The sequence below is a fragment of the Ranitomeya variabilis genome, chromosome 2 (genome assembly GCF_051348905.1).
Source record: "Ranitomeya variabilis isolate aRanVar5 chromosome 2, aRanVar5.hap1, whole genome shotgun sequence".
Taxonomy (NCBI): domain Eukaryota; kingdom Metazoa; phylum Chordata; class Amphibia; order Anura; family Dendrobatidae; genus Ranitomeya; species Ranitomeya variabilis.
Window position 1 is genome coordinate 987,687,521 of NC_135233.1, and position 27,910 is coordinate 987,715,430.

The 27,910-nt window shown below is 44.9% G+C and overlaps 2 protein-coding genes across 10 annotated transcripts in view; one reads left to right on the top strand and one right to left on the bottom strand.

Moving 5' to 3' along the window:
* The window catches only part of LOC143808394 (uncharacterized), a 426,051-nt gene that overhangs the window by 114,866 nt on the left and 283,275 nt on the right, over positions 1 to 27,910 (top strand). For 7 of the 8 annotated variants that reach the window (XR_013221946.1, XM_077290990.1, XM_077290987.1 and 4 more), the window contains one exon: positions 969 to 1,031. Coding sequence is in view for 6 of the 8 variants with exons in the window: in XM_077290990.1 (XP_077147105.1) it covers positions 969 to 1,031 (63 nt within the window). In the remaining 2 variants the exon portion in view is untranslated. Of the gene's footprint in view, positions 1 to 968; positions 1,103 to 27,910 lie in introns of those variants that run through there. The other variant, XM_077290992.1, reaches the window with a different exon arrangement.
* Positions 15 to 25,932, bottom strand: LOC143808392 (protein kinase C delta type-like). 2 transcript variants are annotated; one of them, XR_013221944.1, is made up of 9 exons: positions 25,412 to 25,932; positions 9,706 to 9,980; positions 8,183 to 8,274; positions 7,608 to 7,670; positions 6,837 to 6,975; positions 4,205 to 4,348; positions 3,740 to 3,865; positions 870 to 1,146; positions 15 to 801 (listed from the first exon to the last, which is right to left on the bottom strand). XR_013221944.1 is itself a non-coding variant. In XM_077290984.1 (8 exons), exons 1-8 carry the CDS (start codon positions 25,908 to 25,910, stop codon positions 1,081 to 1,083), a joined length of 1,404 nt encoding a protein of 467 aa, XP_077147099.1. In that variant the 5' UTR covers positions 25,911 to 25,932; the 3' UTR covers positions 15 to 1,080. The 2 variants fall into 2 exon arrangements, 1 of the variants encoding a protein (XP_077147099.1); XM_077290984.1 differs by having other exon boundaries at positions 15 to 1,146.

A 27,910-nucleotide genomic window follows, 5' to 3' on the forward strand; every position in this document is an offset into this window, starting at 1 on the left:
GCAGACAGAATGAATGGGGTTTATTAATTTTTATTGTTATCTATTATATTATTTAGTTTAATTTATTGTAATCATCCAGCGCCATTTATAGGATTTACTGCATAAAGAGTATGTGACCCAGAGGAAGGCGAAACAACCCCATGTGTGGGGAAAAATTCCTTCCTGACCCCATGTCCTGGCGATCGGCTAATCCCTGGGTCACTGCAGTGTCAGCGCTGGATGGGCCCTGTCACCCCTGTACATGGGGTGTTATATACTTACCTAATACTTATATTTCTACCTTATCTTTATCTCTAGGCTATATAAAGCTTATGTATAATTAAGGGGGCACTTACACTGGGCGATTATCTATACTTAGCTTTTTTTATTTATTTTTTTTAAATATACCTATCCTTTCTTACCTATATTTATCTATCCTTACTTATCTATACTTATCTTTTTTTTAATTTTAAATATATGGGGCCTATCATTTCTTAGCTATATTTATCTATTCTTAACCTTACTTATCTATACTTATATATATTTTTTTATTTTTTATTTTAAATATACGAGGCCTATCATTTCTTAGCTATATTTACCTATACTTACCTATTTTTTTTTTTATTTTTTTTTTTTATTTTAAATATGCGGGGCCTATCATTTCTTAGCTATATTTACCTATACTTATCCTTACTTATCTATACTTATCTTTTTTTTTTTTTTTTTTTTTTATTAAAGACTAAACATACCTATCCTTTCTTACTTATATTTGTCTATTCTTATACATTCTTAGAAATACTTACCTAGAATTATTATTTTTACCTATACTTAGACTTATCTTTTTCTCTTTTTGTATTAGACTATATATACCTATCCTTTCTTATAATTACCTATACTTAGACTTATCTTTTTCTCTTTTTTTATTAGACTAAATATACCTATCCTTTGTTATAATTACCTATACTTATCACTTAGTTATATTTTTGTAGGTCCCTGATGGTGTTGGACATCCGATGCTCTGGTCTTCTCGGCGTGGTCTTCTGGAAGCTCAGGTACGCAGCTTGCTCTGGTGTTATTGAGCCGGTGTCTTGTTGAGGGTTTTCAGTTGAAAAATGGAAACCCTCCGAACAGCTTAAAAGCAGGGACCCTGGGATTAGGCTTAGTTGGCTATAGAAAAAAATGCAGAAAAAAGTCATGGTGAACTTAGTGACTAATCAAACAGTTTTGACTTTAAGTATTGAAAATAATAGTTCAATATTAAAAGGAACCTGTCACCAGGTTAGTACCATATGAGGTAAGGCCAGTACCTTTCAGCCCTGATATACAGCATTCTAATATGCTGTTTACATGCCCCCAACCAAACCTGCAAGACAAGCAAGACCTTTTATAATATTCACCTACGGGAGGTCAGGTCCGATGGGCATGGCTGTCTTGGTCCAATGGCTCCCTTCTTCTTGCAATGCCGTCTTCTTTCTTGCTTCGTGTGGATGATGCGTCCTTCGTCATCCACAGTGTCCCCGGTATCACACTCCTGCGCAGGCGTACTTCTCTCAGCCCTGTGAAGGGCCGATCAATGTCCTGCAGTGCGCATGCACCAGGAAAGTTCAAAGAGCTCCGCCGCATGCGCACTGCAGGACTTTACTCTGCTCCCTGGTCATAAGTAAGTTTGCTCAGGAGCGCAATTCCGGGGACATTGTGTGGCTGATATAGGACACGTCATCCACATGAAGCAAGAAGGGAAACGGCATCACTAGAAGAAGGGAGGCACCGGACCTACACCAGCGATGCCCATCGAACCCGAACGCCCTGTAGGGGAGTATGTAAAAGGTCTTTTTCTTGAATTGCATGTTGGAATGGAGGCAGATATACAGCACATTAGAATGATGTATATCAGGGCTGAAATGTCATATGGGACAAACCTGGTGACAGGTTCCCTTTAAAGGAACATTTTAAAATGTGAATATAATATCTTAGAGACAAAACCAGCACTATGAGCATTGCAGCTGACGTCTGGTCACTTCAATGAGCTGCAGCGCCACTAATCATCTCTATGGCCGGTCACATTTCTGTCTCATCATACATAGGATGCTGAATTATGTGCAGGTAACAGGCAATAGCCCAAGTATGGTGAGAACGAGATGTGTTTATATCAGTACAATCTGTACTTATCACTTCAGCTCTGAACACTTTCACCTGTTTAAAGACTCTTTCCGAATTGAAAAAAAAAATAGGAAGACCAAAAGGAGGAGTCACCGAGCCGCAGGTTACTTATTGCAGGAAAAAAATGTCAGGACAAAGAGGTCTCTATAAAGTAAAAACACCTTTATTATCTAGTACGGTAAGTGGCGTCACAGAAGGCGCTCACAAACAACATGAATAAGGAAAATATTATATAAAAAGTAATAATCAAACATCGTGGAAACACAGCGGCAGTTGGTATATAGGAAAGATACCTCTTTGTCCTGATACTTATTTCCTGCAATAAGTGACCTGCGTCTCAGTGTTTCCTCCTTTTGGTCTTCCTTGTTTTCCGAGTGGTTTTTCCATTCTTTGTCCACACCAGTATACACTGGTATTTTTTTACTCTAATACATTTTGTTCTTCCTGGTGTCTCTCGTTCTCTTGTACCTATAGGTCTTTCTGAATTGGCCTAGCTCCATCAGTTCTGTTTTTTGACAAAAATGTGTTCCTATTTTTTGTTTTAGTTTTCATCTGGTGTAAATTAGCAGTGGAGACTATAAAAAGGAGAAATGTTATTTAAAAATGTAAATTAATCTTTAGAATCACTTCCAGGTCTGCATGAAAAATATAAAAATCTTATGAACTGCTCCTTATGGAGGGCTCATGTAAAAAAATGTTTTACCAAGGGCGGTCTTCTCTAGCTCCAGCTACAGACGGCTATGCAATGCTTTGTCTGATTAAAGGGAATCTGTCACCCCCAAAAATTGTATATGAGCTCAGGCCACCAGCATCAGGGGCTTATCTACAGCATTCTGTAATGCTGTAGATAAGCCCCCGATGTAACCTGAAAGGTAAGAAAAACAGGTTATATTATGCTCACCCAGGGGCGGTCCTGGTTAATTTCGGGTCTGATGGGTGCGGCGCCTCCTATCTTTATACGATGACGTCCTCTTCTTGTCTTCCTGCCGCGGCTTCGGCGCAGGTGTACTTTGTGTGCCCTGTTGAGGGCAGAGCAAAGTACTGCAGTGCGCAGGCGCCGGGAAAGGTCAGAGAGGCCCAGCAGTACTTTGCTCTGCCCTCAACAGGAGCCGCGGCAGGAAGACAAGAAGAGGACGTCATCGAATGAAGATAGGAGGCCCTGGACCCGGACCGCGACACCTATCGGTCCCGAAATGAAAAGGGACCGCCCCTGGGTGAGTATAATATAACCTGTTTTTCTTACCTTTCAGGTTACATCGGGGGCTTATCTCATCATTACAGAATGCTTTAGATAAGCCCCTGATGCCGGTGGCCTTAGCTCATATACGATTTTTGGGGTGACAGATTCCCTTTAAATGGCTTTTACCTAACAGAACTTATAACTAGTTAATTATTTGCATGTAACCCTCAAAAGGGCCTGAAAGAAGAACAATCCTATAGACTAGACATACACTGCTAAGAGATTACATTGTCCAATAACGCGAGCCAAATTATTTTCCAACCCTGACACTAAACATAATGTATCACAGAACCAAAAGCGTAGACGATTGTGGGAGAGAATCTTATTCAGATCCATGGGAGAATTCTGCCCATTACTTACTACAGGGATGTATGGTGGGGCCATCCTAAGGGCTTCCACAGAGACCCAATCAATTCGCTGGAAGAAGAGGTGTTCTCGGATGTTACCATGGACTCCTAGTCGCTGAACTGGATCTTCCTGCAGGAGCTGAAAAGGAGAAATGTATTTAGGATTTAGTGAGTGAACCCTGTGATCTGACCAGGAAAGATTATACACAGTGATCACTTCTTTCTGATTGTTGCTCTCCATGACGCATTGTGTGCTGTGATGGTATATGATAGTGATATTTAGTGATGAGGGGGTGCAAGCAATGGATCTCTACTTCTCTTATCCATAGCGGGACATAGTAAATGTGGTTTACGAGGTTGAGGATTGGGAGAAGATGTCTGTGTAAGGCTGTGTTCAGTACAATTACAGCCTCCGGGTCAGGGACTACTAACATTGTATGACCCCAATACTAGACCCTTATACCGGGAACATACTGACCTGTTCAATGATGTCCTTGGCGCCGGAGGAGGACTCATCAAACACTGCCGGATCGTAGGTACTAAAACTGGTCAGCATCTGGTTTATGATGACTCCAAGCGAGAACCAGTCGACTCCGGCGTAATACTCCTGCATGTCCAGGATCTGCCATAGAGCAGCATTATTAGTAGTGCCACCTCCTGTCACCGCACGTATATGTCACTCATATTGTTATGTGATCCTACAGTAATGGCAGTAAGTCTTACTACTCAGTCAGAGGCACAAAGGATCTTCCATAATTATGCTCCATAAATGAACTTAATAAACTATACTAACAGAGTGAATGTAATATATATGGGTGTGACGGCGCACACAACGCTCGGCTCAGCGTGTTACCGGCTCACACTGTAATCCCTTCATACCAAGAGATTGTCAGCTTTTTTGTTTTAGCATGTTCCTTCTTTGAAGAGCCATAACTTTTTTATTTTTCCGTCCACATAACTATATGAGAGCTTGTTTTTTGAAGGACGAGTTGTACTTGACATCATTCGTTTTATCATGTGATGCACTTACATTTTTTTTATTTACCATGTTCATTATGTGATAAAACTGACAATATCATTATCCAGGTCAGTGAAATTACTCATTCCAAAAATGTATATATTTTTTTTATTTAAGTGGTGAAAAAGAAAATCTTAGATTTGTAAAAAAAAAACAACCTTTACTTGTGTTGCCATTTTCTGAGATCATGATCATGTCATGGGCCCATTGATGGGAGTATGGAAAAACGCACACCCCCACCTGCACATGTTAAATGGCATTGTCTGAGATTGACCGCAGGATTTAACAGGTTAACGGACGTAGACAGAGCAGTGTCACACCCGCAGCTGATAAAGGCACATGATGGCTCATTAAATCACCCATCATCTGCCGGAAAAGATGAAGGCTCTGCGGGTGAGCCCGCATGAAAGCAGAGACACAACATATATCCGGCATGTCTGCCATATGCCATGAAGGGGTTAAGGAGCTATCTGTGGCATTATGGCTGATAGTATTGAGGTGGCGGCTGGCCTTGTCTAATATACACAGAGCAGCTTAGTCCGATGTACTAGATACAACTGATGCGTGTTATGTAATAAATGTAATAAATGCACATAAAATAACACATTTTCCTGTATCATCATTACACATTTTATTAACCCTTTAGGACATCTATGGTCCGGATAACTCAGCATTACACCTGGTCGGCCATAGTTCACTGTCCATGTAGACATGTAGCCTGGGAAGAGTAGGAGGCTCTGGTCCTCCCATTTGGTGATTGTGGGGTACATAGCAGTGAAGCCCCCGGAGGTCACACATTTCTCACCTTTTCTGGGGATGGGTGATATTTATAATGAAAATCATTTATAGGGGGTTTCTAATACTTTATATTGATGAGCAGAACAGATCATCAATATAAGAATGGTGGGAGCCAACACCCGGCAGTCCCACTGATTAGCTGTTATCACCTCCGCCGGTGGTATAACCAATAAACAGGCGTCACAGCTCCCTACACTGGTTAGTGGCCATTGCTGGTACTACAGATTAGTCCCTACTGAAATGAACACGGTCTGATCTGCAGTCCTCAGTACTGACCACTAAACAGTACAGAGGTGCGATGTTCTGCTCTGGTTGCTTCTGTAAGAACAGCTAATCAGTGGGATCGGACCCCCAATGAACGCGCATAAATAAAGCTAATCAATGTGAAATTACCTGAAAAACCTTTTACCGTATTTTCCGCTTTGTAAGACGCACTTTATTTCCCCCAAATTTGGGGGGGGAAATGTGAGTGCGTCTAACAAAGCGGATATACCGCTTACCATTACAGGCTGGGATGAGGGGGTGTCCGCCGCCGCTACCTCCCGCCTCCGCTGTCGTCCGCTGCCGGGGTTGTCCGCTGCTGCCCCGGGTGATGCTGGAGGCTCCGGTGCTGCGGGGGGCTCTGGCGACATTTTGTGAAAGACCAGAGCCCCCCGGCAGTTCGTCCATGCGTTCCAGTATGACTAATTCCGGGAAAATGGCCACCGGAATCTCGGGAGATGAGATTTCAGCGCTGAGATCTCATCTCTCGAGATTCCGGCGGCCATTTTCCCGGAGTCAGTCATACAGGAACGCATGGACGAACTGCCGGGGGGCTCTGGCCTTTCACAAAATGTCGCCAGAGACCCTGCAGCACCGGAGACAGCCCTGCAGCACAGGAGCCCCCTGCAGCACAGGAGCCCCCTGCAGACCCCTCATCCCAGCTTGCAGCACAGGAGCTCCCCTGCAGACCCCTCATCCCAGCTTGCAGCACAGGAGCTCCCCTGCAGACCCCTCATCCCAGCTTGCAGCACAGGAGCCCCCCTGCAGCACAGGAGCCCCCTGCAGAACCCCTCATCCCAGCCTGCAGCAATGCTCCACTCCTGCCTCCAGCAACGAGCCTGGGACCCTGATCCACCACAGCCACAACCCCTGGTAAGTAATAAGACGCATGGATTATAAGACGCCCCACCAATTTATTAAAAAGTTTTTTCCTATTTTTCTCCTCAAAATTTGGGGTGCGTCTTATAATCCGGAGCATCTTACAAAGTGTAAAATACGGTATATACAAAAAATAAAAACATTCTATTCTCACCTCAGGAGCCATGTCACCTATTGTTCCAGCGAATCCGGTGGCTGTTTGGTCTCCGTGCATGTTGTCAAGTGCTAGACCGTAATCCGTGATCTTAATATGGCCCGTCTCAGCCACCAGGATGTTCTCGGGCTTTAGGTCTCTGTAAGAAAAAGAAAAATAACCTGAGTATAAAGTAAGTGTTCTTCTTCTATCTGTGGTCACATGATGACAGATGGGAATAAACCGCTTTTCTCTTCCTGCTGTACTTTGCTCATCTGAGATGACTCCATTACTATGTACCCTACCTGCGCACTGTAGGGATCACTGTATGACTGACATGTGACGGCCGCTCATCTGCAGCTTCCTGTCTGTGACACCAGACAGGACGACTAGACCCCAGGTACAGCGCATCATTCTGTCACTGGGTGACAAAACATCAGACTGCACTCGGACCAATGTTATTCTATGGGGCCGTGTACATGTCTGATTGTTTCCGATCGCAACATGCCCGAGTTGGATCAGATTATCGGATCATGCTTCAATATGCAAGTCAATGAGTCCATAGAAAACATCACACTACACTCGGATGACATCTGAGTGCAGTCTGATTGCAGATGATGGAGACTTTTTTTTCCCATCTTCTCCTCATCCGAAAAAATGAAATCACACTGTGATCACTCTGATCAAATTCTGTTCAGAGTTTAATCAACGTGCGATTTGGATAATCGTCCGGATTCTCTTAGATGAGAGAATATACGCTGGTGTGACCCGGCCTAACACTGACTAGATTACCTGTGGATGACGCCTCTTGAATGGAGGAACTGGATCCCACACACCAGTTCGGCGGTATAGAATCTGACAAAGAGAAAATGAATAAGTATCAGATCTCATAGAGAGGAAACCTGGCAATCATATCAGTCATTAGAAGCATTATTCTATATTATTCCTCTTAACTTAGAGGGTTTTATAAAAGGGTTGTCCGGTCTCAGAAGAAAAGTCTGCAGTCACTGTATATGACCGCCGAATCGTGACGGTGTAAGAAGTGCACACTATCAGTACTGCAGTCTCGAGAAGGTAGGAATGAATGAATGAATGAATGAGTGTATGAAAATTACATATTGGCGATTATGTTCTGACTGTACCCTGCACGTCTCTCAATTCTTTACTACTGAGAGAAGCCGGGTGAGACTAGTCAGCACGTGACCACAAATGTGCAAATTGTACACAGGATCGCCCACCTGATTGGGGAACACAGGGAAGTCGTGACCGTGTGCGCATTGCCCCCTGTCACAATCTGGCAGTCTGCAGTCATGTACAGTGACTGATGACTTTTCTTCTGAGATCGGACAACTCCTGTAACACATTACCTGGCACTGGCGATGTCTAGTGGCCCATTCCTTTCTAGAAGTTGGTGAAAGTCCCCACAGCGCATGTACTCCATTCCAAAGAAAATATTAATCTGTAATATGGAACATTTGCATTTATTATACACTAAAGACAAATACAGATTTTACTACTTAAAGGGGTTTTCTATCCAAGAAAGTTAAATGAAAGCATATTGCTGTGATATGTAGTCACTCATTGAATGAAAAAGGTGTTTTAACTGCTGGGACCCCTAAAATTCTAAACAATTATGTAGAATACTAGATTGTGGCCCGATTCTAACGCATTGGGTATTCTAGAATATGTATGTCCACGTAGTATATTGCCCAGTGACGTAGTATACAGCAGAGCCACGTAGTACATTGCCCAGCCACGTAGTATATTGCCCAGTGACGTAGTATATTGCCCCGTGACGTAGTATATTGCCCAGTGACGTAGTATACAGCACTGAGCCACGTAGTATATTGCCCAGTGACGTAGTATACAGCACAGAGCCACGTAGTATATTGCCCAGCCACGTAGTATATTGCCCAGCCACGTAGTATACAGCACAGAGCCACGTAGTATACAGCACAGAGCCACGTAGTATATTGCCCAGTGACGTAGTATATTGCCCAGCCACGTAGTATACAGCACAGAGCCACGTAGTATACAGCACAGAGCCACGTAGTATATTGCCCAGTGACGTAGTATATTGCCCAGCCACGTAGTATATTGCCCAGCCACGTAGTATACAGCACAGAGCCACGTAGTATATTGCCCAGTGACGGAGTATACAGCACAGAGCCACGTAGTGTATTGCCCAGCCACATAGTATATTGCCCAGTGATGTAGTATACAGCACAGAGCCACGTAGTATATTGCAAAGCCACGTAGTATATTGCCCAGCCACGTATGACAGGTTAAAAAAATAAAAAATAAACATATACTCACTTTCCGCAGGAGCGTTGTAGCTGGTTTTACCATAATCATAAACACCCCGAGAATAAAGGTAACATAATATGTAAGAGCCGTAAAACCTCAAAAACACTAGCAAGCTGGCTATTGTTTTCAATCCAACCTCAAAAAAATGGATAACTATTAGAGCCATTTTGTTCTGCACATTAATACCTCCTACATCACATCTGTAAAGTTTGTCCCTGGCAGAGGTATTGCCCATTGAGCAGTGAGGCTTGTAGTGCAGCGACAATTGATAAAGGGGTTTTTCACTCTTATAATGAGCCCATCCTCAGAATATGTCATTAAAGGGAACCTGTCACTACCCCCAGGGCATACTAAGGTAATAGAGCCACCTTCAGCAGCACTAAGGCTGCATTCTGTGGAGGTGGCTCTAAGGTCCAATCAGCTGTTACCGTCTCCTCTAAAAGCCGGATGTGAGCAGTATACGGAGCACACAAGGTTTAGTGGTCACTCCTGGGTCCTGCAGGACAGCTCCCATTCAGATGAACAGGTCACCAACATCAGAGAAGTGGCCAAATCTTATAGCGCTAAGTAGTCACAATGATACCTTGGTCTGAAATGCGAAGGCTGAGTGGACGAGGAAGGGGCTTCCAGATGCCAGCTGCAGAACTCGCCTCTCCACCATCACATCCAGCCTATCCCCTCCGGCCAGCAGGGCTGTTTTGCCGATGATCTTCACTGCAAATTCTTTGCGGGTTAAAGTATCTTCCGCCATCAGGACCTTTCCAAAGCTTCCAACTCCGATCACATGGTGGAATAATAATCTATCCTTGATGGAATGAGAGATTATGCTGGAGCTGGATGGCCAAACACCGCTGCTTCCTACCAGGGGGGATGAATGGGAAATGTCAGAATAAATCTAACATTTACAGGACATTATTCACACTGAGGAAATCTTCTGTTCTAAGTAAAGCTTGTTCTTCATTTCATAAATTGTGTTAAAGCGAAGCTGTCACCAGGTTTGGCCAATATGAGATATGACACCACCATTCAGGGCTGTTATACAGTCTTCTATAATGTGATATATCTGCCTCAACCTGACCCGTGAGACAAGAAAAAGACCTTTTATTAGTCCCACCTGCGGGGCGGTCCGGTCCGAGGGGTGTCGATGTTCTTGGTCCGGCACCTCCCATCGTCCTACGATCCTTGTCCTCCTTCTTGCTTCGCATGGATGACGTGTCCCTGCGTCATCCACACAGTCTCCTCGGCATCGCGCTCCTGTGCAGTCATACTTCTCTGCCATATTGAGCGCAGAATAAAGTATTTCAGTGCGCAGGTGCCGGGAAAAGACAAAGAACCTTGACGTATGCTCACTGCAGTACTTCGCTCTCCACTCAAAAGGGCTGAGAAGTATGACTGCACAGGAGCGCGATGCCGAGGAAACTGTGCGGATGATGCAAGGACGTGTCATCCACACAAAGCAAGGAGGACGGCGATCATAAGAAGATGGGAGGCGTCGGATTAAGAACATTGTCACCGTTTGGACCGGACTGCCCTGCAGGTGAGTATAATAAAAGGTCTTTTTCTCTTACAGGTCGGGTTGAGGGCAGATATACCGCACTATAGAATACTGTATATCATCCCTAAAAGGTGGTGGCCGTATCTCACACAGGCCAAACTTGGTGACAGGATCCCTTTAATGGATTTTATTAATAAGCAACTTAGTATTCATGTAATTAATCTTATACGGTTCTGTCTGTTAAAGAGAACCTGTCACTCCCAAAATCGAAGATGAGCTAAGCCCACCGGCATCAGGGGCTTATCTACAGCATTCTGGATTTTACCTGGACATTCGATTTACAGTGAATTTATTCTCAGCTAATTCGATTTCCTTTACTAAGCTCTCAGGTACTGGGGTATGGAAAGACTCCCGAAGCATAATATGCAGGAAAAAATACCCAGAAAATGAATACTCCCCTCACAGCTCCACTTGTCTGCTCTTTGTCATCCACAAGGTCCTTGGCGCTGCTCCTTACTGCCAGCATGCGCTGATGGAACCCGGTCATCTTCACACTAGGCCGGGACTTCTGTCCGTGACTAGGCCTGTGAATTCCCTGCTCATCCAAAGAGATGTCCTGGGGCCTACTTGCAGCTGGAAGTCCCTTGCTAGAGTCATGAAGCAAGTCATGATGTTACGACATGTGCCACAGCCTTACAACGAGTACTGTAGACCAGGACTTCCAGACTCAGGGACACCCAGGGTCTACTCCCAGCCTAGTGTGAAGATGCCTGAGGTTTCATGGCACAGTGATGGTAAGTAGAGGTGTTGAGGACCGTAAGGGGGACAACAAGCAGCAGAGACATTAGTTTTTTAAACTTCGGCCGACTCTGTACAGTTCAACAAAAATTGTGGAAACTATTTTACTGAATTCCTTAGGAGCAAACTACAAAAAATATGGAAAAGAATAGTGATGTTTGTAAAATTGAACTTCACTTGAATACATTTTCCTGACTCTACTTATCACCTATCTTACTCTGGAACTCTCATGATCACTAGAAAAGGACCCCTGCAGTCGTCCATTGACGAGGGTTTTTGTATATGATAGTGGTGAAACATGCATATTGCTATTTTCAACTCAAAATTTATGGGACTGATGGAAACAGCAAAGTGCTACAGTATTGTGCTGGCAGCTCTAGATGGGAGATCTGAAAAGGTGTTTAAAGGGATCAGCAGGATTGTGCTCAGTAACCTACACACAGTGTCAGGTCGGCGCCGTTATACTGATTAGGCCAAGGTCACTCTTGTGAGTGCAATGTGAGAAACCGGCGCGAGTTTCTCGCCTCAATACCCAGCACTGCTTCCGGCACTTGGGACTGGAGTGTGCGGCTGCATGGATTTCTATACAGCTGAACACTCCGGTCCCAAGTGCCGGCAGCAGTGCCAGGAATTGAGGTGAGGGTCTCGCATTGCACTTGCAAGTGTGACCCCGGCCTTACAATGATACCTTGGGCGATGTGGTTGTTCTTTAATCTGTATTTTCAGTTTTGTGTTAATGAGATTCTCATGCCCTAAGGTGTGTTTGGTGTATATGGTGTCTGATAATATATTAATAATGCCGACTGCTGACAGGTCACTGATCCCTCACTGACCTGCCCACTAGTTTGCATATTGAATATCTGTATATACATAAAAAGTGCTTCTGCAGGAAGGTGCCGGCCGTACCACCTGCACTGCAGCATAATCGCATGTTTACTGTGACACGAATACATTTTATTCATGTTATTAAGCTTGGAGAAAAAAAAAAAAATTGAAAATGGCACTTGCCGCACCTGCGCAGTAGCAGCTACCGGTGTATATAGAGATCCGATAGCTGCTATTGTGCAGGCCCCGGCGGCGCAATCTAGCTGGAGAAGAAAGAAAAGATTTCCTCCTCCAAGATAGTGACGCCAGCGCCTGCGCAATAGCAGCTATGGAATCTATACATACTGATAGCTGCTACTGCGCAGGCATGGCGGGCGCCATTTTCAAATTGACTTGCATCTGGAGGGGCATCTAAACGGGCATCTGGACGAATGCTACAACTGTCACTCCAGAGCAGAGGTGCGGTAAAGCACTTACTGCAGAATGCCAGGGGCATGTCATAGTCACAGAATTCCCAAAACTCGGGAGCAACGTAAATCAGATTAAAGCTACATTTTCTCAGTTATGATGCAGCTAAAAATATAAATTTGCAGACAAACCTGCTGACAGTTTCCTTTTTAGAAAATCGCTCCAGTATATTTTTTCCATATATAAAGATCATTCGCCTTCAGTATTCTAGCTGTTTAACCAGTTTGCAACCAGGCTGCACCCCCCATTCCTGACCATACACTTTTTTGGGTTTTCTCATACATGCGCTTATAAGTGCTCTAAGAAGAATGTTCTCACTTGGATATTCAAAAGTTTTGCCTTTTTTTGCCTTACATGGGGCTTACTTTTTATGGCATTTTTTAGATTCCCTTTTCTTGTTCATATGGGGGGAATGTGTTTTTACTTTTTACTGGGTACAATGGTCCATGGGAGACTAGAAGCTGCGATCCTCCGATCACCTGTGCTACACATGGCAGGGCGTTTCTGTAGCTAAAATACTCACAGCAGTTTGGGTGATGACAATGACAGTGGTCTCCGCAGACTCCGGGTTGTCATGCCAATTCATTAGCAGCCCGCGGTCATGTGACGTGGGTGTCGATGGGCAGGGTTTGTGATGCGCTTCCGGCACGATCATGTTACATTCCGCTGTCAGAGATTGACAGCGGCATTAAACATGTTAGGCTACTTTCACACTGGCGTTAACTGCAATCCGCCACAATGCGTCGTTTTGCCGAAAAAACGCATCCTGCAAAAGTGTTTGCAGGATGCGTTTTTTCCCCATAGACTAACATTACGCGACGTATTGCGACGGATTGACACACGTCGCAACCGTCGTGCGATGGTTGCGCCGTGTTGTGGCGGACCGTCGGGACCAAAAAACGCTACATGTTACGTTTTTTGCTCCCGACGGTCCTCTTTTTCCGTCCGCGCATGCGCGGCCGGAACTCCGCCCCCACCTCCCCGCACCTCACAATGGGGTAGCGGATGCGCTGGAAAAATGCATTCGCTGCCCCCGTTGTGCGTCGGAGACAACGCTAGCGTTGGTGACTTCGGCCCGACGCACTACGACGGGCCGGGCCCGACGCTAGTGTGAAAGTAGCCTTAACAGCCGCGGGTGGATAGTGATTCCAACCGCAGCTGTTAGGGTCACATGTCAGCTGATAAAATCAGGGGGAGGCGACCTTGGACGTACCAACATTTCCACGGTCATAAAAGGGTTAACATTCTTATTATTGCTAATTTACCCTGTAACTTAGGCTGGTATATTCTCCCCAGTTACAGGAGAATTTCAGCCTCCGGCCTGCATGGCAGAGCTGACCTGACCTCCTACAGCCAAGCAGCTCCTGGTCCCTCCCTACATCTAGCGTCACATGTTCTCTGGATCTGGAGAAGGAAGCACAGTCCATGTTTCCTAATCTCTTCTTACTCTGTATACAGAAGCGCTGGTTTAGCACAGTGTATTCAACCATGGAGATGGTGAGCATGGTAATAAGCCAGGTTTTACCTACTGTCTGGGAAGTCTGGCTGACAGTCTGCTCGCCACCCCACAGCTTCACCATCTTGTGCAAGCTGCTTACACTCCATTGATGTTTTAGACTGTCAGTGCAGAGTAATGAGTGGACTGCCCAGAAATGTATAATGTAAGGGTCGTCCAGAAGTGCTTTCTTTCATCCCACATCAGTCACATTGACACATCCCCCCTTCATTATAGGGAGTTGGGTCATGTGATCTCCGGTCTGATAACTATTACAGTATATGCACTAATGTGTTGACAGTGCAGCGCCCCAGGGTCCTGGTTGTTGCAGTAATATCATTCTCCTCTAGGGGGAGTGGTGTTACGGTTGGAGGCGATAAAGGAGATCTCACTACCAGGTAACACCAACACACAACACATTTCACACTCCAGTCCACCAGGGGGAGCTATGCTCCTATTTATTAGGGCACTCTTCACAATTAGGTAAAACTGGTGGTCTGGATAGGAAGTTAGACAGAAGCTGGCTGAGCTCCGCTCAGGCAGTTGCTATCTGAGCTCTGCTCAGGTAGTTGGGGTGGGATCCTGTCCGAGGCCTAGACAGAAGGACACAGAGCTGCGCCTGCCCCACGTGCGGCAGCTTCCAGAAAGAGACACGAACAGAGAACTGTATTGTAGAGAGTGAGGAGAAGTCATAGCAAAAGGAGAGAAAACCAGAAGGAGTTCTGCCCTACACAGGCTGCCTCCTTCTGAGGTGCAGGATCCCGGTAGCCGGAAAACCGAGGGAGCAACAGTTCACTATGCCTTGCTCCAGAGACCGGCAGGACAGCTAAATCCACGTTACCTTCCCGCCCTATACCCAGGAGGCAAGGTGGCACCCACGTGAGGCTGGGGCATGATAGAGGCCCTGTAAAAAGCCTCAGGCCACCGGTCATACAGGTTTGTCCTATCCATCTGGGGGACAGAGAGAGACACAACATCTAGAACATCTACAACAGTTGTGAGGACCTTATGAGAGGCTCAGCAATAAGGTACTACAACACCCAGGCGCTAGAGGAAGGCTACTGATTTCCACCTGGATAAGGGGACTCTAGATTTGCCTCCAAACCGGGCGGACTCTGCCTGCCCTGTGATCTGGTGCTCTGGACTGTGGATGCTGAAGTCTTCAGTAAAGGTAAAGAGACTGCAACCTTGTGTCCTCGTTCTTCACTGCGTCTCACACCATCCACCATCTGCACTCTGGGAAGCCCTGGGGACACACTTCACCTGTGGGAAGGTATACCATCTAGCTGCCATATCATCACCCCAGCGGACCCCTAAGCAGCGTCGGTCACCCTGACCGAATACCACAGGTGGTGTCACGAACATATCCCTTTAAATACCTTTCCCCTTTTACAACGGACCTCCCGAGGGCCACGGACCGGGTCAGCCACTGTGACATCCCCCTTGAGAACCGAAGGACCCGATGTCGAGTACCCCTAGCCCTTGGGGGCGCTCCAACAGGAAGTCAGTCTCTGATGTCATGTGACCTGTAAGATGACCTCTCCAGCTATGAATCCCTCCTGACAGCTCAGACTCTTCCCCGGACCCCCAGCTTCACCCTCCTTGTCACTCTGTATGTCTCCCATGCAGCTATAGAGATGGTTGAAGACTTGTCTAAAAGAAGTCATGTCAAGTAAAACTCTGTGGCAAAACGCGCATTTTTGCTGCATTGTTTAGGCTGCTTTCACACTAGCGTCGGTACGGGGCCGTCGCGCTGCGTTGGCCCGACGTACCGACGCATAATGTGAAGAAAATGCCCGACGTTGGCAGCGGAAGCAGTCTTAAGACGCTTCCGCTGCTTCATTGTAAGGTTCGGGGAGGAGGGGGCGGAGTTTCGGCTGCGCATGTGCGGTCGAAAATGGCGGTCCCGACGCACAAGAAAACGTTACATGTAACTTTTTTTGGTGGCGGCGGTGCGCGAAAACACGACGCAACCGTCGCACGACGGTTGCGACGTGTGGCAGTGCGTCGCAATGCGTCGGTAATGTTAGTCTATGTGGAAAAAACGCATCCTGCAGACAACTTTGCAGGATGCGTTTTTTCTCCTAAACGACGCATTGGGACATGTAGCCAAAAACGCTAGTGTGAAAGTAGCCTTACTTGTGAGTTTGGGGCAGATTTTTCCCCACTCAGAATGAGTGAAATCTGCAGGAAAAACGCTGAAAGAATTGACATGCTACGGATTTATACCTGCACCAAATCTGCAAGTCACAGATAAGCAAGGTGAGCATGAGACTTCAGGATTCTCATTCACTTTTCTGGAATCAAGAAACACTTTACGTTTTATGACAAATCTGCACTTAATAAACGCATCAAAAACACAACGTGTGCACACAGCCGTACATCAGGACTATCTACTGTGCTCATAACAACCAATCAGTGATCAGCGGTCATTTTACCTAAGCATTTTGAGAAATGAAAGCTGAACTCTGGTTGGTTGCTATGGGCAACAAAGACAATTTAATGAACAGTTTTGATAAATGAGGATGAGACCCTGAATTATACATTAGGGGACAGCAGCTCCATGTCACTGGTCTACCACTGCTGTCAGGAGAAGGAGCACGGACAACGGAGGAGAACCCAGCAATATGGGTAATATACTCTGCATTACAGGAGCCATATAAGCAGGGGCGTACATAGAAATCATGGGGCACTGGAGCAGAAGTTCCAATAGTTCCCCCTTAAAAAAAAAACTAAAAAAAAAACTGCTGGGGTCACAGAAAAGCGTATCTCCCAACTTGCCAGCCTTTACAAAGTAATTTTCCGCCTGCTGAAGTCTTAGACCCACACAGCCTCCCCATGTCCAGCAAAGAGCCCCACACAGCCTCCCTATATACTGCATGAGCCCCACACAGCCTCCCTATATACTGCATGAGCCTCACACAGCCTCCCTATATACTGCATGAGCCCCACACAGCCTTCCTATATACTGCATGAGCCCCACACAGCCTCCCATATACTGCATGAGCCTCACACAGCCTCCGTATATACTGCATGAGCCTCACACAGCCTCCTTATATACTGCATGAGCCCCACACAGCCTCCGTATATACTGCATGAGCCCCACACAGCCTTCCTATATACTGCATGAGCCTCACACAGCCTTCCTATATACTGCATGAACCCCACACAGCCTCCGTATATACTGCATGAGCCTCACACAGCCTCTGTATATACTGCATGAGCCTCACACAGCCTTCCTATATACTGCATGAGCCCCACACAGCCTTCCTATATACTGCATGAACCCCACACAGCCTCCGTATATACTGCATGAGCCTCACACAGCCTCCGTATATACAGCATGAGCCTCACACAGCCTTCCTATATACTGCATGAGCCCCACACAGCCTCCCTATATACTGCATGAGCCCCACACAGCCTCCCCATATACTGCATGAGCCCCACACAGCCTCCGTATATACTGCATGAGCCCCACACAGCCTCCCCATGTCCAGCAAAGAGCCCCACACAGCCTCCCTATATACTGCATGAGCCCCACACAGCCTCCCTATATACTGCATGAGCCCCACACAGCCTCCGTATATACTGCATAAGCCTCACACAGCCTCCCCATATACTGCATGAGCCTCACACAGCCTTCCTATATACTGCATGAGCCCCACACAGCCTTCCTATATACTGCATGAGCCCCACACAGCCTCCCTATATACTGCATGAGCCCCACACAGCCTCCCCATATACTGCATGAGCCCCACACAGCCTCCCCATATACTGCATGAGCCCCACACAGCCTCCGTATATACTGCATGAGCCCCACACAGCCTTCCTATATACTGCATGAGCCCCACACAGCCTCCCTATATACTGCATGAGCTCCACACAGCCTCCCTATATACTGCATGAGCCCCACACAGCCTCCGTATGTACTGCATGAGCCCCACACAGCCTCCCTATATACTGCATGAGCCCCACACAGCCTTCCTATATACTGCATGAGCCCCACACAGCCTCCCCATATACTGCATGAGCCCCACACAGCCTCCCTATATACAGCATGAGCCCCACACAGCCTCCCTATAAACTGCATTAGCCTCACATAGCCTCCCCATATACTCAATGAGAGTCCCATATCCTTCTTATGTCCAGCATGGACATACAATACAATATATTGCTCTCCCCATGGTCCTCAATAGAATAAAATTGCACCGCCTATGATCCTCCTTACAATAAAATTTAGCCCCTCTTGTCCTCCATACAATATAATGCACTCCCCATGGTACTCCATACAGTATAATGCATTCGCCATAGTCCTCCATATAATAAATAACGTACACCCCATTGTCCTCCATAAGATAGAATGCACCCTCATACTCCTCCATGTAAGATAATGCACTCCTCATGGCCTCTATACAGTATAATGCACCGCCCATGGTTCTCTATACAGTATATTGCAATCCCTGTTATCCTTCATAGAATATAATGCACAGCCCATAGTCCTAGTCCATGGTCATCTATACAATATAATGAATCTCCAATTGTCCTCCATACAATACAATGTACTCTCCATGGTCCCCATACAATATAATGCACTCCCCTTGGTCCTCTATATAGTTTAATGCACTCTCCATGGTCCTTCCTACAATATCATGCACCTCCCATTGTTCTATATACAACATAATGCATTCCCATGGTCCTCTATTCAATATAATACACAACCCAAGGTCTTCTATAAAATATAATGCACCCCTCATGGTCATCCGTACAATATGATGAACCATTTCCTTTTGTCCTCTATACAATATAATGACCTTCCCATGGTCCTAAATACAATATAATTCACCCACCAATGTCATGTACACAATATAATGCGCTCCCTATGGTCGTCCATACAATATAAAGCACTCATCATGGTCCTCCATATAATGCAATGCACTTGCCATGATCCTCCATAGAATATAATGAACCTCCTATTGTCTTCTATACAATATAATTCAATCCCCCATGGTCCTCCAAACAATATAACGCGCTCCCCATAGTGCTCCATAGAATATAATGCGCTCCACACGGCCCTACAGAGAATATAATGTACTCTCCATGGTCCGCCATAGAATGTAATGAGCTCCCCATGGTCCTCCATACAATATTATGCTCTCACATCAAGGAAAATAGAAAAAATTGGAATCCGGCTCAACAGGCCTGGATTTTCCTTTTCTTTTTACTTTTCAAAAGAAATATGGTGCATACATAAGAAAAATTTACATGGTCGACATGACCCAGTGTCTGAGCCCCAGATGGATGAGCATAGAGCAACTGGGTGAGCTGGAATTAAGTTTCTATAAATATAATGCTCTCCCATGGTGCTATATACAATATAATGAACCTCCTATTGTCCTCTATACAATATAATTTCCGGGACAGACAGACGGAAGTGACCCTCAGACAATTATATATATAGATAATGAACCCACAAATCACCTATACAATATAATGCACTTCCTACGGTCCTCCATACAACATAATGCCCTCCCTACGATTGTTCATAGACAATAATGCACTCCCCATGGTCTATTATACAATATAATGCATTCCCCATGGTCCTCTATAGAATATAATGCACCTCCCATGGTCTTCCATACAATGTAATGCACTTTCAATGGTTCTCCATAGAATATAAATCTCCCTCCCCATAGTCCTCCATACAATATAATGCACCCCTCCATAATCCTCCATATAGTATAATGCACTCCCCATGATACTCTGTACAATAAAATGCACCCTCCATGGTCATCCACACAATATAATGCACCCCCGTGGTCCTCCCTACAATATAAAACACCCCCAAGGTCATCTATACAATATAATGCCTTCCCTATGGTCCTCCACACAATATAATACACCCCACGGTCCTCCATACAACATAATGCACTCCCCATGGTCCTCCATAGAATACAATGCATTCCCATGGTCATGTATGCAATATATTGCACTCCCAATGGTCCTCCATAAAATATAATGTGCTCTCCTTGGTCCTCCATAGAATATAATGCACATCCCCATTGTCCTCTATACATTATAATGTACCCCTTTGGTCCTCTTTATAGTATAATGCACGTCCCATGGTCCTCTATACAATATATTAAACCCCCTATGGTCCTCTATTCAGTATAATAAACCCCCCCATTGTCCTCTATACAATATAATGCACTTTCCATGGTCCTCCATACAATATAATGCACGCCCTATTGTCATCTATACAATATAATTCACTACTTATGGTCCTCCGTGCAATATAATGCCCTAACTTGGCCCTCCATACAATATAATGCACCCCTATGGTCCTCCATACAATATAATGAACCACCTATAGTCCTCTATAAAATATAATACAATCCCCCATGGTTCTTTATACAATATAATGGACCCCCCATGGTCCTCCATGCAATATAATGCACTCTCCATGGTTCTCGATTCAACATAATGCACCCCTCATGGTCATCTTTACAATTTAATGCACTCCCCATAGTCCTCCATACAATAAAATGCAGCCCTTCATAATCCCCCATATAGTATAATGCACTCCCCATGGTACTCTATACAATAAAATGCACCCCTATGGTCCTCCACACAATATAACCCCCCCCCCCCCCCGTGGTCCTCCATACAATATAAAGCACCCCCATGGACATTTATACAATATAATGCCCTTCCCATTGTCCACCACACAATATAATGCACCCCTATGGTCCTCCATACAATGTAATGCACTCCCACGGAACTCTATATAATATACTGCACCACCATGGTCCTCCATGCAGTATAATGCACCCCCCATAGTCCTCTATACAATATAATACAAGCCACGTGGCCCTCCATAGAATTGAATGCGCACCCCATGGTGCTCCATAAGATATAATGCGCTCCCCATGGTCCTCTATAGAATGTAATGAGCTCCCCGTGTTCCTTCATACAATATAATGAACCTGCAATTGTCCTCTATACAATATGATGGCCTCCCCATGGTCCTCCAAAGAATAGAATGCACCCACCCAGCTGATCTATAAAATATAATCCACTCCACATGGCTCTCCATACAATATAATGCACTTCCCATGGTCCTAAATAGAATATAATGGGCTCCCTATGGTCCTCCATAGAGTGTAATGTGCTCCCTATGGTCATCCGTAGAATGTAATGTACCCCCATTGACCTCCATACAATATAATGCCTTCCCCATGGTCTTCCATACAATGTAATGGACACCCCATTTTCCTCCATAGAATATAATGCGCTCCACATGGTCCTCCATAGAATGCAATGTACCTCACCATGGTGATCCATACAATATAATGCGATACAATAATAAAGAGGCTAAGGACACTTCATCAATATATGACTAACATCATCTACTATGGTAAGGTGCCATATAGAAGAGAATTGATATGAAACAACATGCAAATAAAAGAATATCTTTATAAAATAACAATAGTATAAAAACAAATTTGAAAAGACAGGGCAAGAAAAAAGGGCCTCCAAATGATGGGGAAAGGAAGCAGCAGCAAGTAATGATAAAGCGCACAGCTAAACAATATAATGCGAGCACCATGCATAAAAGAAGCAGGCGAATGTATAATCCTTACATTCATGAAGGGACAGGAACGGAGAGACTTAGCAAGCACTACAAAGTTGCTTTATATGCTAAGTTTTGCAGATGCAATATTAAATAGCTGCCTGCAAGAAGGAAAGGAAAGAAACAAAGTCCAGGAGGAGTGAAGACAAGGTGAGGTGCTTATGGATTATATGCCATAGAAGCTAGTTCCTTCACATCACATGTGCTGCTGACAGATCTCAGTAAAAAGGTGTATTAAATGTCCAGGAAGTTCAGAATGCTCATATAGTTAGATACCTGCTAGAAGACTGGAACTGTCAGACTGTGCGGTAGGGCCAGCTGCTGCTAGAGAATCCCCTTGTCCGACGTGCACAGTTTCGCAAGGTTGCTTCTTGGGGCCTGACCATGGTCCTCCATACAATACAATGCAGTCGCCATGGTCCTCCATAGAATATAATGCACCCCCCATAGTCCTCCCTAGAATATAATGCACTCCCCATACTCCTCTTAACAATATAATGCACACCCCATTTTCCTTCCGAGAATATAGTAGACTCCCCATGATCCTTCATAGACTATAATGCACCCCCCATAGTCCTCCCTAGAATATAAAGCACTCCCCATACTCCTCTTAACAATATAATGCACACCCCATTTTCCTTCCGAGAATATAGTAGACTCCCCATGGTCCTTCATAGACTATAATGCACCCCCCATAGTCCTCCCTAGAATATAATGCACTCCCCATAGTCCTCTTAAAAATATAATGCACACCCCATTTTCCTCCCGAGAATATAGTAGACTCCCCATGGTCCTTCATAGAACATAATGCACCCCCCATAGTCCTTCCTAGAATATAATGCACTCCCCAGAGTCCTCTTAAAAATATAATGCACACCCCATTTTCCTTCCGAGAATATAGTAGACTCCCCATGGTCCTTCATAGACTATAATGCACCCCCCATAGTCCTCCCTAGAATATAATGCACTCCCCAGAGTCCTCTTAAAAATATAATGCACACCCCATTTTCCTCCTGGGAATATAGTAGACTCCCCATGATCCTTCATAGACTATAATGCAGCCCCCATAGTCCTCCCTAGAATATAATGCACTCCCCAGAGTCCTCTTAAAAATATAATGCACACCCCATTTTCCTCCTGGGAATATAGTAGACTCCCCATGGTCCTTCATAGACTATAATGCAGCCCCCATAGTCCTCCCTAGAATATAATGCGCTCTCTGTGGTCCTCCATAAAATGCACTCCCCATGGTCCTTCATAGACTATAATGCAGCCCCCATAGTCCTCCATAGAATGTAATGCGCTCTCCGTGGTCTTCCATAAAATGCACTCCCAATGGTCCTTCAAACAAGCTTATGCACCCCCCATGGTCCTCAATAGAATATAATGTTCTCCCCATGGTCATCCATAGAATGCAATGAGCGACCTATGGTCCTTCATACAACATAATGCCCTCTTCATGGTCCTCCATACAATATAATGTACTCCCCATGGTCCTCCATAGGCTATAATCCACCCCCATAGTCCTCCATAGAATATAATACACTCCCCATGATCCACCAAACAATTTAATGTACACCCCATGGTCCTCCAGAGAATTTTATGCACTCCCCGTGGTCCTCCTAAGAATATAATGCACCCTCAATGGTCCTCAATACAATATAATGTACCCCATGGTCCTCCATACAATATAATTAACCTCTTATAATCCTCCATACAGTATAATGCACCCCTCATGGTCCCCCATACAATATAATGTACTCTCCATGGTCCTCTATAGAATACAATGAACTCCTCATGGTACTCTATAGAATAAAATTAACTCCTCATGGTACTCCATTGAATATAATGCACCTCCCATGGTCCTCCAAACAAGATAATGCACCTCCCATGGTCCTCCAAACAAGATAATGCACTCCCCATGGTCCTTCATAGAATATAATGCACTTCACCTAGTCCTCCCATGGATTATTATTATTTATTATTATAGCGCCATTTACTCCATAGCGCTTTACATGTGAGAAGGAGAATACATAGTAATAACAGGTGCAATAATCCTGACCAATACGAGTCAGCGACTGGTACAGGAGGAGCGAGGACCCTGCCCCCGAGGGCTCACAGTCTACAGGGGGTGGGTGAGGATACAGAAGGGAGGGCAGCGCTGGTCGTGCAGCGGTGTGGTGGAGCGAGGGTTACTGCAGGTTGTAGGCTTGTCGGAAGACGTAGGCCTTCAGGTTCCTTAGGAAGGTTTCCACAGTAGGTGAGAGTCTGATATGTTGGGGTAGAGAGTTCAAGAGTGAGGGGGGATACACTGGAGAAACCTTGTATGTGAATGTGGAAAGACTAAACAAAAGGGGAGTAGAGGAGGAAATAGTAACATTATAACATTGGCAACCAATGTGGCAACTTCTAGGACCGTTTACGGCAGAGAAAGTCATTTAAGGAGTTATTCACTACTGGTCAACCCCTTCTGAGTGCTGCAGAGCAACAAAGTAAAAGCACTCCATGTTTACAGGAGACTCAGTGCCAGCATCGTGGGAATGGCGCCATTCCAGGAGGTGTGTGTTTTTTATTTTATTTCAGATACTGCAGCATTTAAAGGGGTTATGTCACCAAGGTTTTAACGCCTAATCTGAGATCTAATATACCGTATTTAGAATTATATATCTATATACTGTAATATATAAAGAGAAATGTGTCACGTATTGAGCTGCTTGCTGTAGTTTTTATAAAATCACTGTTTTATCAGCAGGAGATTATCAGTAGAGGACTGCTGCAAGATAGTTATCCATATTCATGAGCTCTGTATAACTCGACCACTGATTCGGAGCTTTCTGCCTATGCACAGTGTACACATACACAGAATACTTCCAATCAGTGTTGTTAGCAGGGTTATACAGAGCTCAGCATCGAGAGAACTGGTAAATCTGCAGCTGATAAGACTGTCATTTTATCAAAATTACACCATGTAGTCCAATAAGTAGTATATCATTGGTATAAGGGTCTCTGCCCCTATATCATGCTGACAGATTCCCTTTAAAAAGGTGTCAGCCTTTTCCATATCTTGTGGTAAATCTCATCAGAGCTGAACCTGGACATTACACAATGATAAGAACATGTCACCATGAATTGGGAACAGATAACTCTGACCATGTTACGATACGATACGATACACTTTATTGATCCTGTGGGAAATTATGTTATCACAGCAGCACAACTTAAATCATAAAAATCATAAAATGAATTACTTAATTGACATGACAGTGGAGTTGACAGAAGAACATTATACATTAGAATAGGACATACACAACGGGTGAACTGAAATGTAGAGAAATAAAGTAGACATTCACCTTGATGATTTAACCCTAATGTTATTGTTGTACATTCCCATTGGTAAACTGCCTACAACACCTGTAATCTTCTGCACTAATATAAAACTGGTTTTGGTAATTTTTCATTATAAAAGGTTCATTTGATGTAGAATTATTTTGCTGACTTTTTTCCCCGGATTACATGTGGAGATATAAAACATGTACAATAACTTTCTCTGTAATTGATAGTTCTTTATCTCTACTTACCTGAGCCTCCTGGGTACTTCTGCAGGTCTTTTTTTTCCTGAATGTTGGTCTTAATAATTGGTGTCTTTCCTTCCTCTGCACAGTCCAGGCCGATTCGTCTTTTCTTTGGTCCTATCCTCTGGACAATGATGTCTTCATCCACTCGGTCCATCTCTGGGGTGGGAGACATCTTCTGTCCTGCGTCTGGATTCTTCCTCTTTTTGCCCTTCCTTTTGGGCTCTTTGATTGAAGACTTCTCATCAGCCGATGAGGCGAAGTCTCTTCTGTTCTTTAGCCCTTCACTCTGGGCAATGACGTCCTCATGCACTCGCTCCATTTCTGGGGTGGGAGACGTCTTCCGTCCGGAGTCTGCTTTTTTTGGTTTTTTGATTGAAGGCTCGTCATCAGATAATGAATCCAAGTGTCTTCTTTTCCTCGCTCTCTTCCTCCCTACAAACTCTTCTTTCTCCATATTAGCGCTTTGCTTATAATCCACAGACAGATTCTTCACCTTCACCATCAACTCCAACTGTCACTTTCCTCAACTGTCAACTGAGCGCACGGGCACCTGGATGACACTGGTCATGTGATCAGTAACTGACCAATAGGATTCCAGGGTATATGCTATAGGAATGTATCAATTTGATATAAGGGTTGGAATACAATTACCGTATATACTCGAGTATAAGCCGACCCGAGTACAAGCCGACCCCCTAATTTTGCAACAAAAAACTGGGAAAACTTATTGACTCGAGTATAAGCCTAGGGTGGGAAATGCAGCAGCTACCGGTATATGTCAAAAATAAAAATAGATACCAATAAAAGTAAAATTAATTGAGACATCAGTAGGTTAAGTTTTTTTGAATATCCATATTGAATCAGGAGCCCCATATAATGATCCATGCAGTTCTTTATGGCCCCATAGATGCCCCATATAATGCTCCATGCAGTTATGGCCCCATAGATGCCCCATATAATCCTCCATGCAGTTATGGCCCCATATAATGCTCCACATAATGCTCTCCATGCAGTTATGGCCCCATAGATGCTCCATGCAGTTATGGCCCCATAGATGCTCCATATAATCCTCCATGCAGTTATGGCCCCATAGATGCTCCATATAATGCTCCATGCAGTTATGGCCCCATAGATGCTCCATATAAAGCTCCATGCAGTTATGGCCCCATAGATGCTCCATATAAAGCTTCATGCAGTTATGGCCCCATAGATGCTCCATATAAAGCTCCATGCAGTTATGGCCCCATATATGCCCCATATAATCCTCCATGCAGTTATGGCCCCATAGATGCCCCATTTATTGCCCCATAGATGCCCCATATAATGCTCCATGCAGTTATGGCCCCATAGATGCCCCATATAATGCTCCATACAGTTATTGCCCCATAGATGCCCCATATAATGCTCCATGCAATTATGGCCCCATAGATGCCCCATATAATGCTCCATGCTGTTGTTTATGGCCCCATAGATGCTCCATATAATGCTCCATGCAGTTGTTTATGGCCCCATAGACGCTCCATATAATGCTCCATGCAGTTGTTTATGGCCCCATAGACGATCCAATTTAATGCTCCATGCAGTTGTTTATGGCCCCATAGACGCTCCATACAGCCACATGTAATGCTGCTGCTGCAATATAAAAAAATAAAAAAATCACATACTCATCTCTCGTCGCTGCTCCTCAGCATCCCGTCTCTCCGCACTGACTGTTCAGGCAGAGGGCGGCGCGCGCACTAATACGTCATCGCGCCCTCTGACCTGCACAGTCACAGCAAGAGGACGGGAAGACGGAGCGGCGCCCGGCGAATGGAACGCGGACAGGTGAATATGAAATACTCACCTGGTCCCGGCGCTCCTGACGCTGTCCCTGCCTGTCCCATGGTACCGCAGCTTCTTCCTGTAATCAGCGGTCACCAGTACCGCTGATTACAGTAATGAATATGCGGCTCCGCCTCTATGGGAGTGGAGTCCATATTCATTACTTTAATGAGCGGTACCACGTGACCGCTGAATAGAAGAAGAGCTGCAGCCCTGGAGACCATGGGACAGGCTGGGACAGCGTTAGGAGCGCCGGGACCAGGTGAGTATGCGACACTGCTCTCTCCCCCTCACCCGCCGACCATGACTCGAGTATAAGCCGAGAGGGGCACTTTCAGCCCAAAAATTTGGGCTGAAAATCTCAGCTTATACTCGAGTATATACGGTAAATCTGTTTCTGTTTCACTGTTTTTAGTTAGTTGATCTAATCTTTATCTTTGCAATTTTCCATCACTTGAGTATTATCTCACAGATAATGTTAGGATTGTTGGGCCCATTTTAACAATGTTCTGTATTATTGGTCCACACAACCATCAATAAACTGTATACCTGACCATTGTACTTATTGAGAATCAGCTGAGAGCTCAACATTATTTGCATCGAGTGGATGTGAACAAAGCAAGCAATATTAGTTTCTCAGCTACTGCTGTACTCAGTATAAGCAGTGGCTGAAATGACAAA

Excerpts from the sequence above, each read along its gene's own strand:
- LOC143808392 (XM_077290984.1), bottom strand. The coding sequence starts at position 25,910 with ATGGTGAAGGTGAAGAATCTGTCTGTGGATTATAAGCAAAGCGCTAAT. Across the intron at positions 8,275-9,705 it reads CCTTCGCATTTCAGACCAAG|ATTAATATTTTCTTTGGAAT; the intron begins GTATCATTGTGA and ends TCCATATTACAG. Across the intron at positions 1,147-3,739 it reads CCCCACCATACATCCCTGTA|CCAACTAAGCCTAATCCCAG; the intron begins GTAAGTAATGGG and ends TTTTTTCTATAG.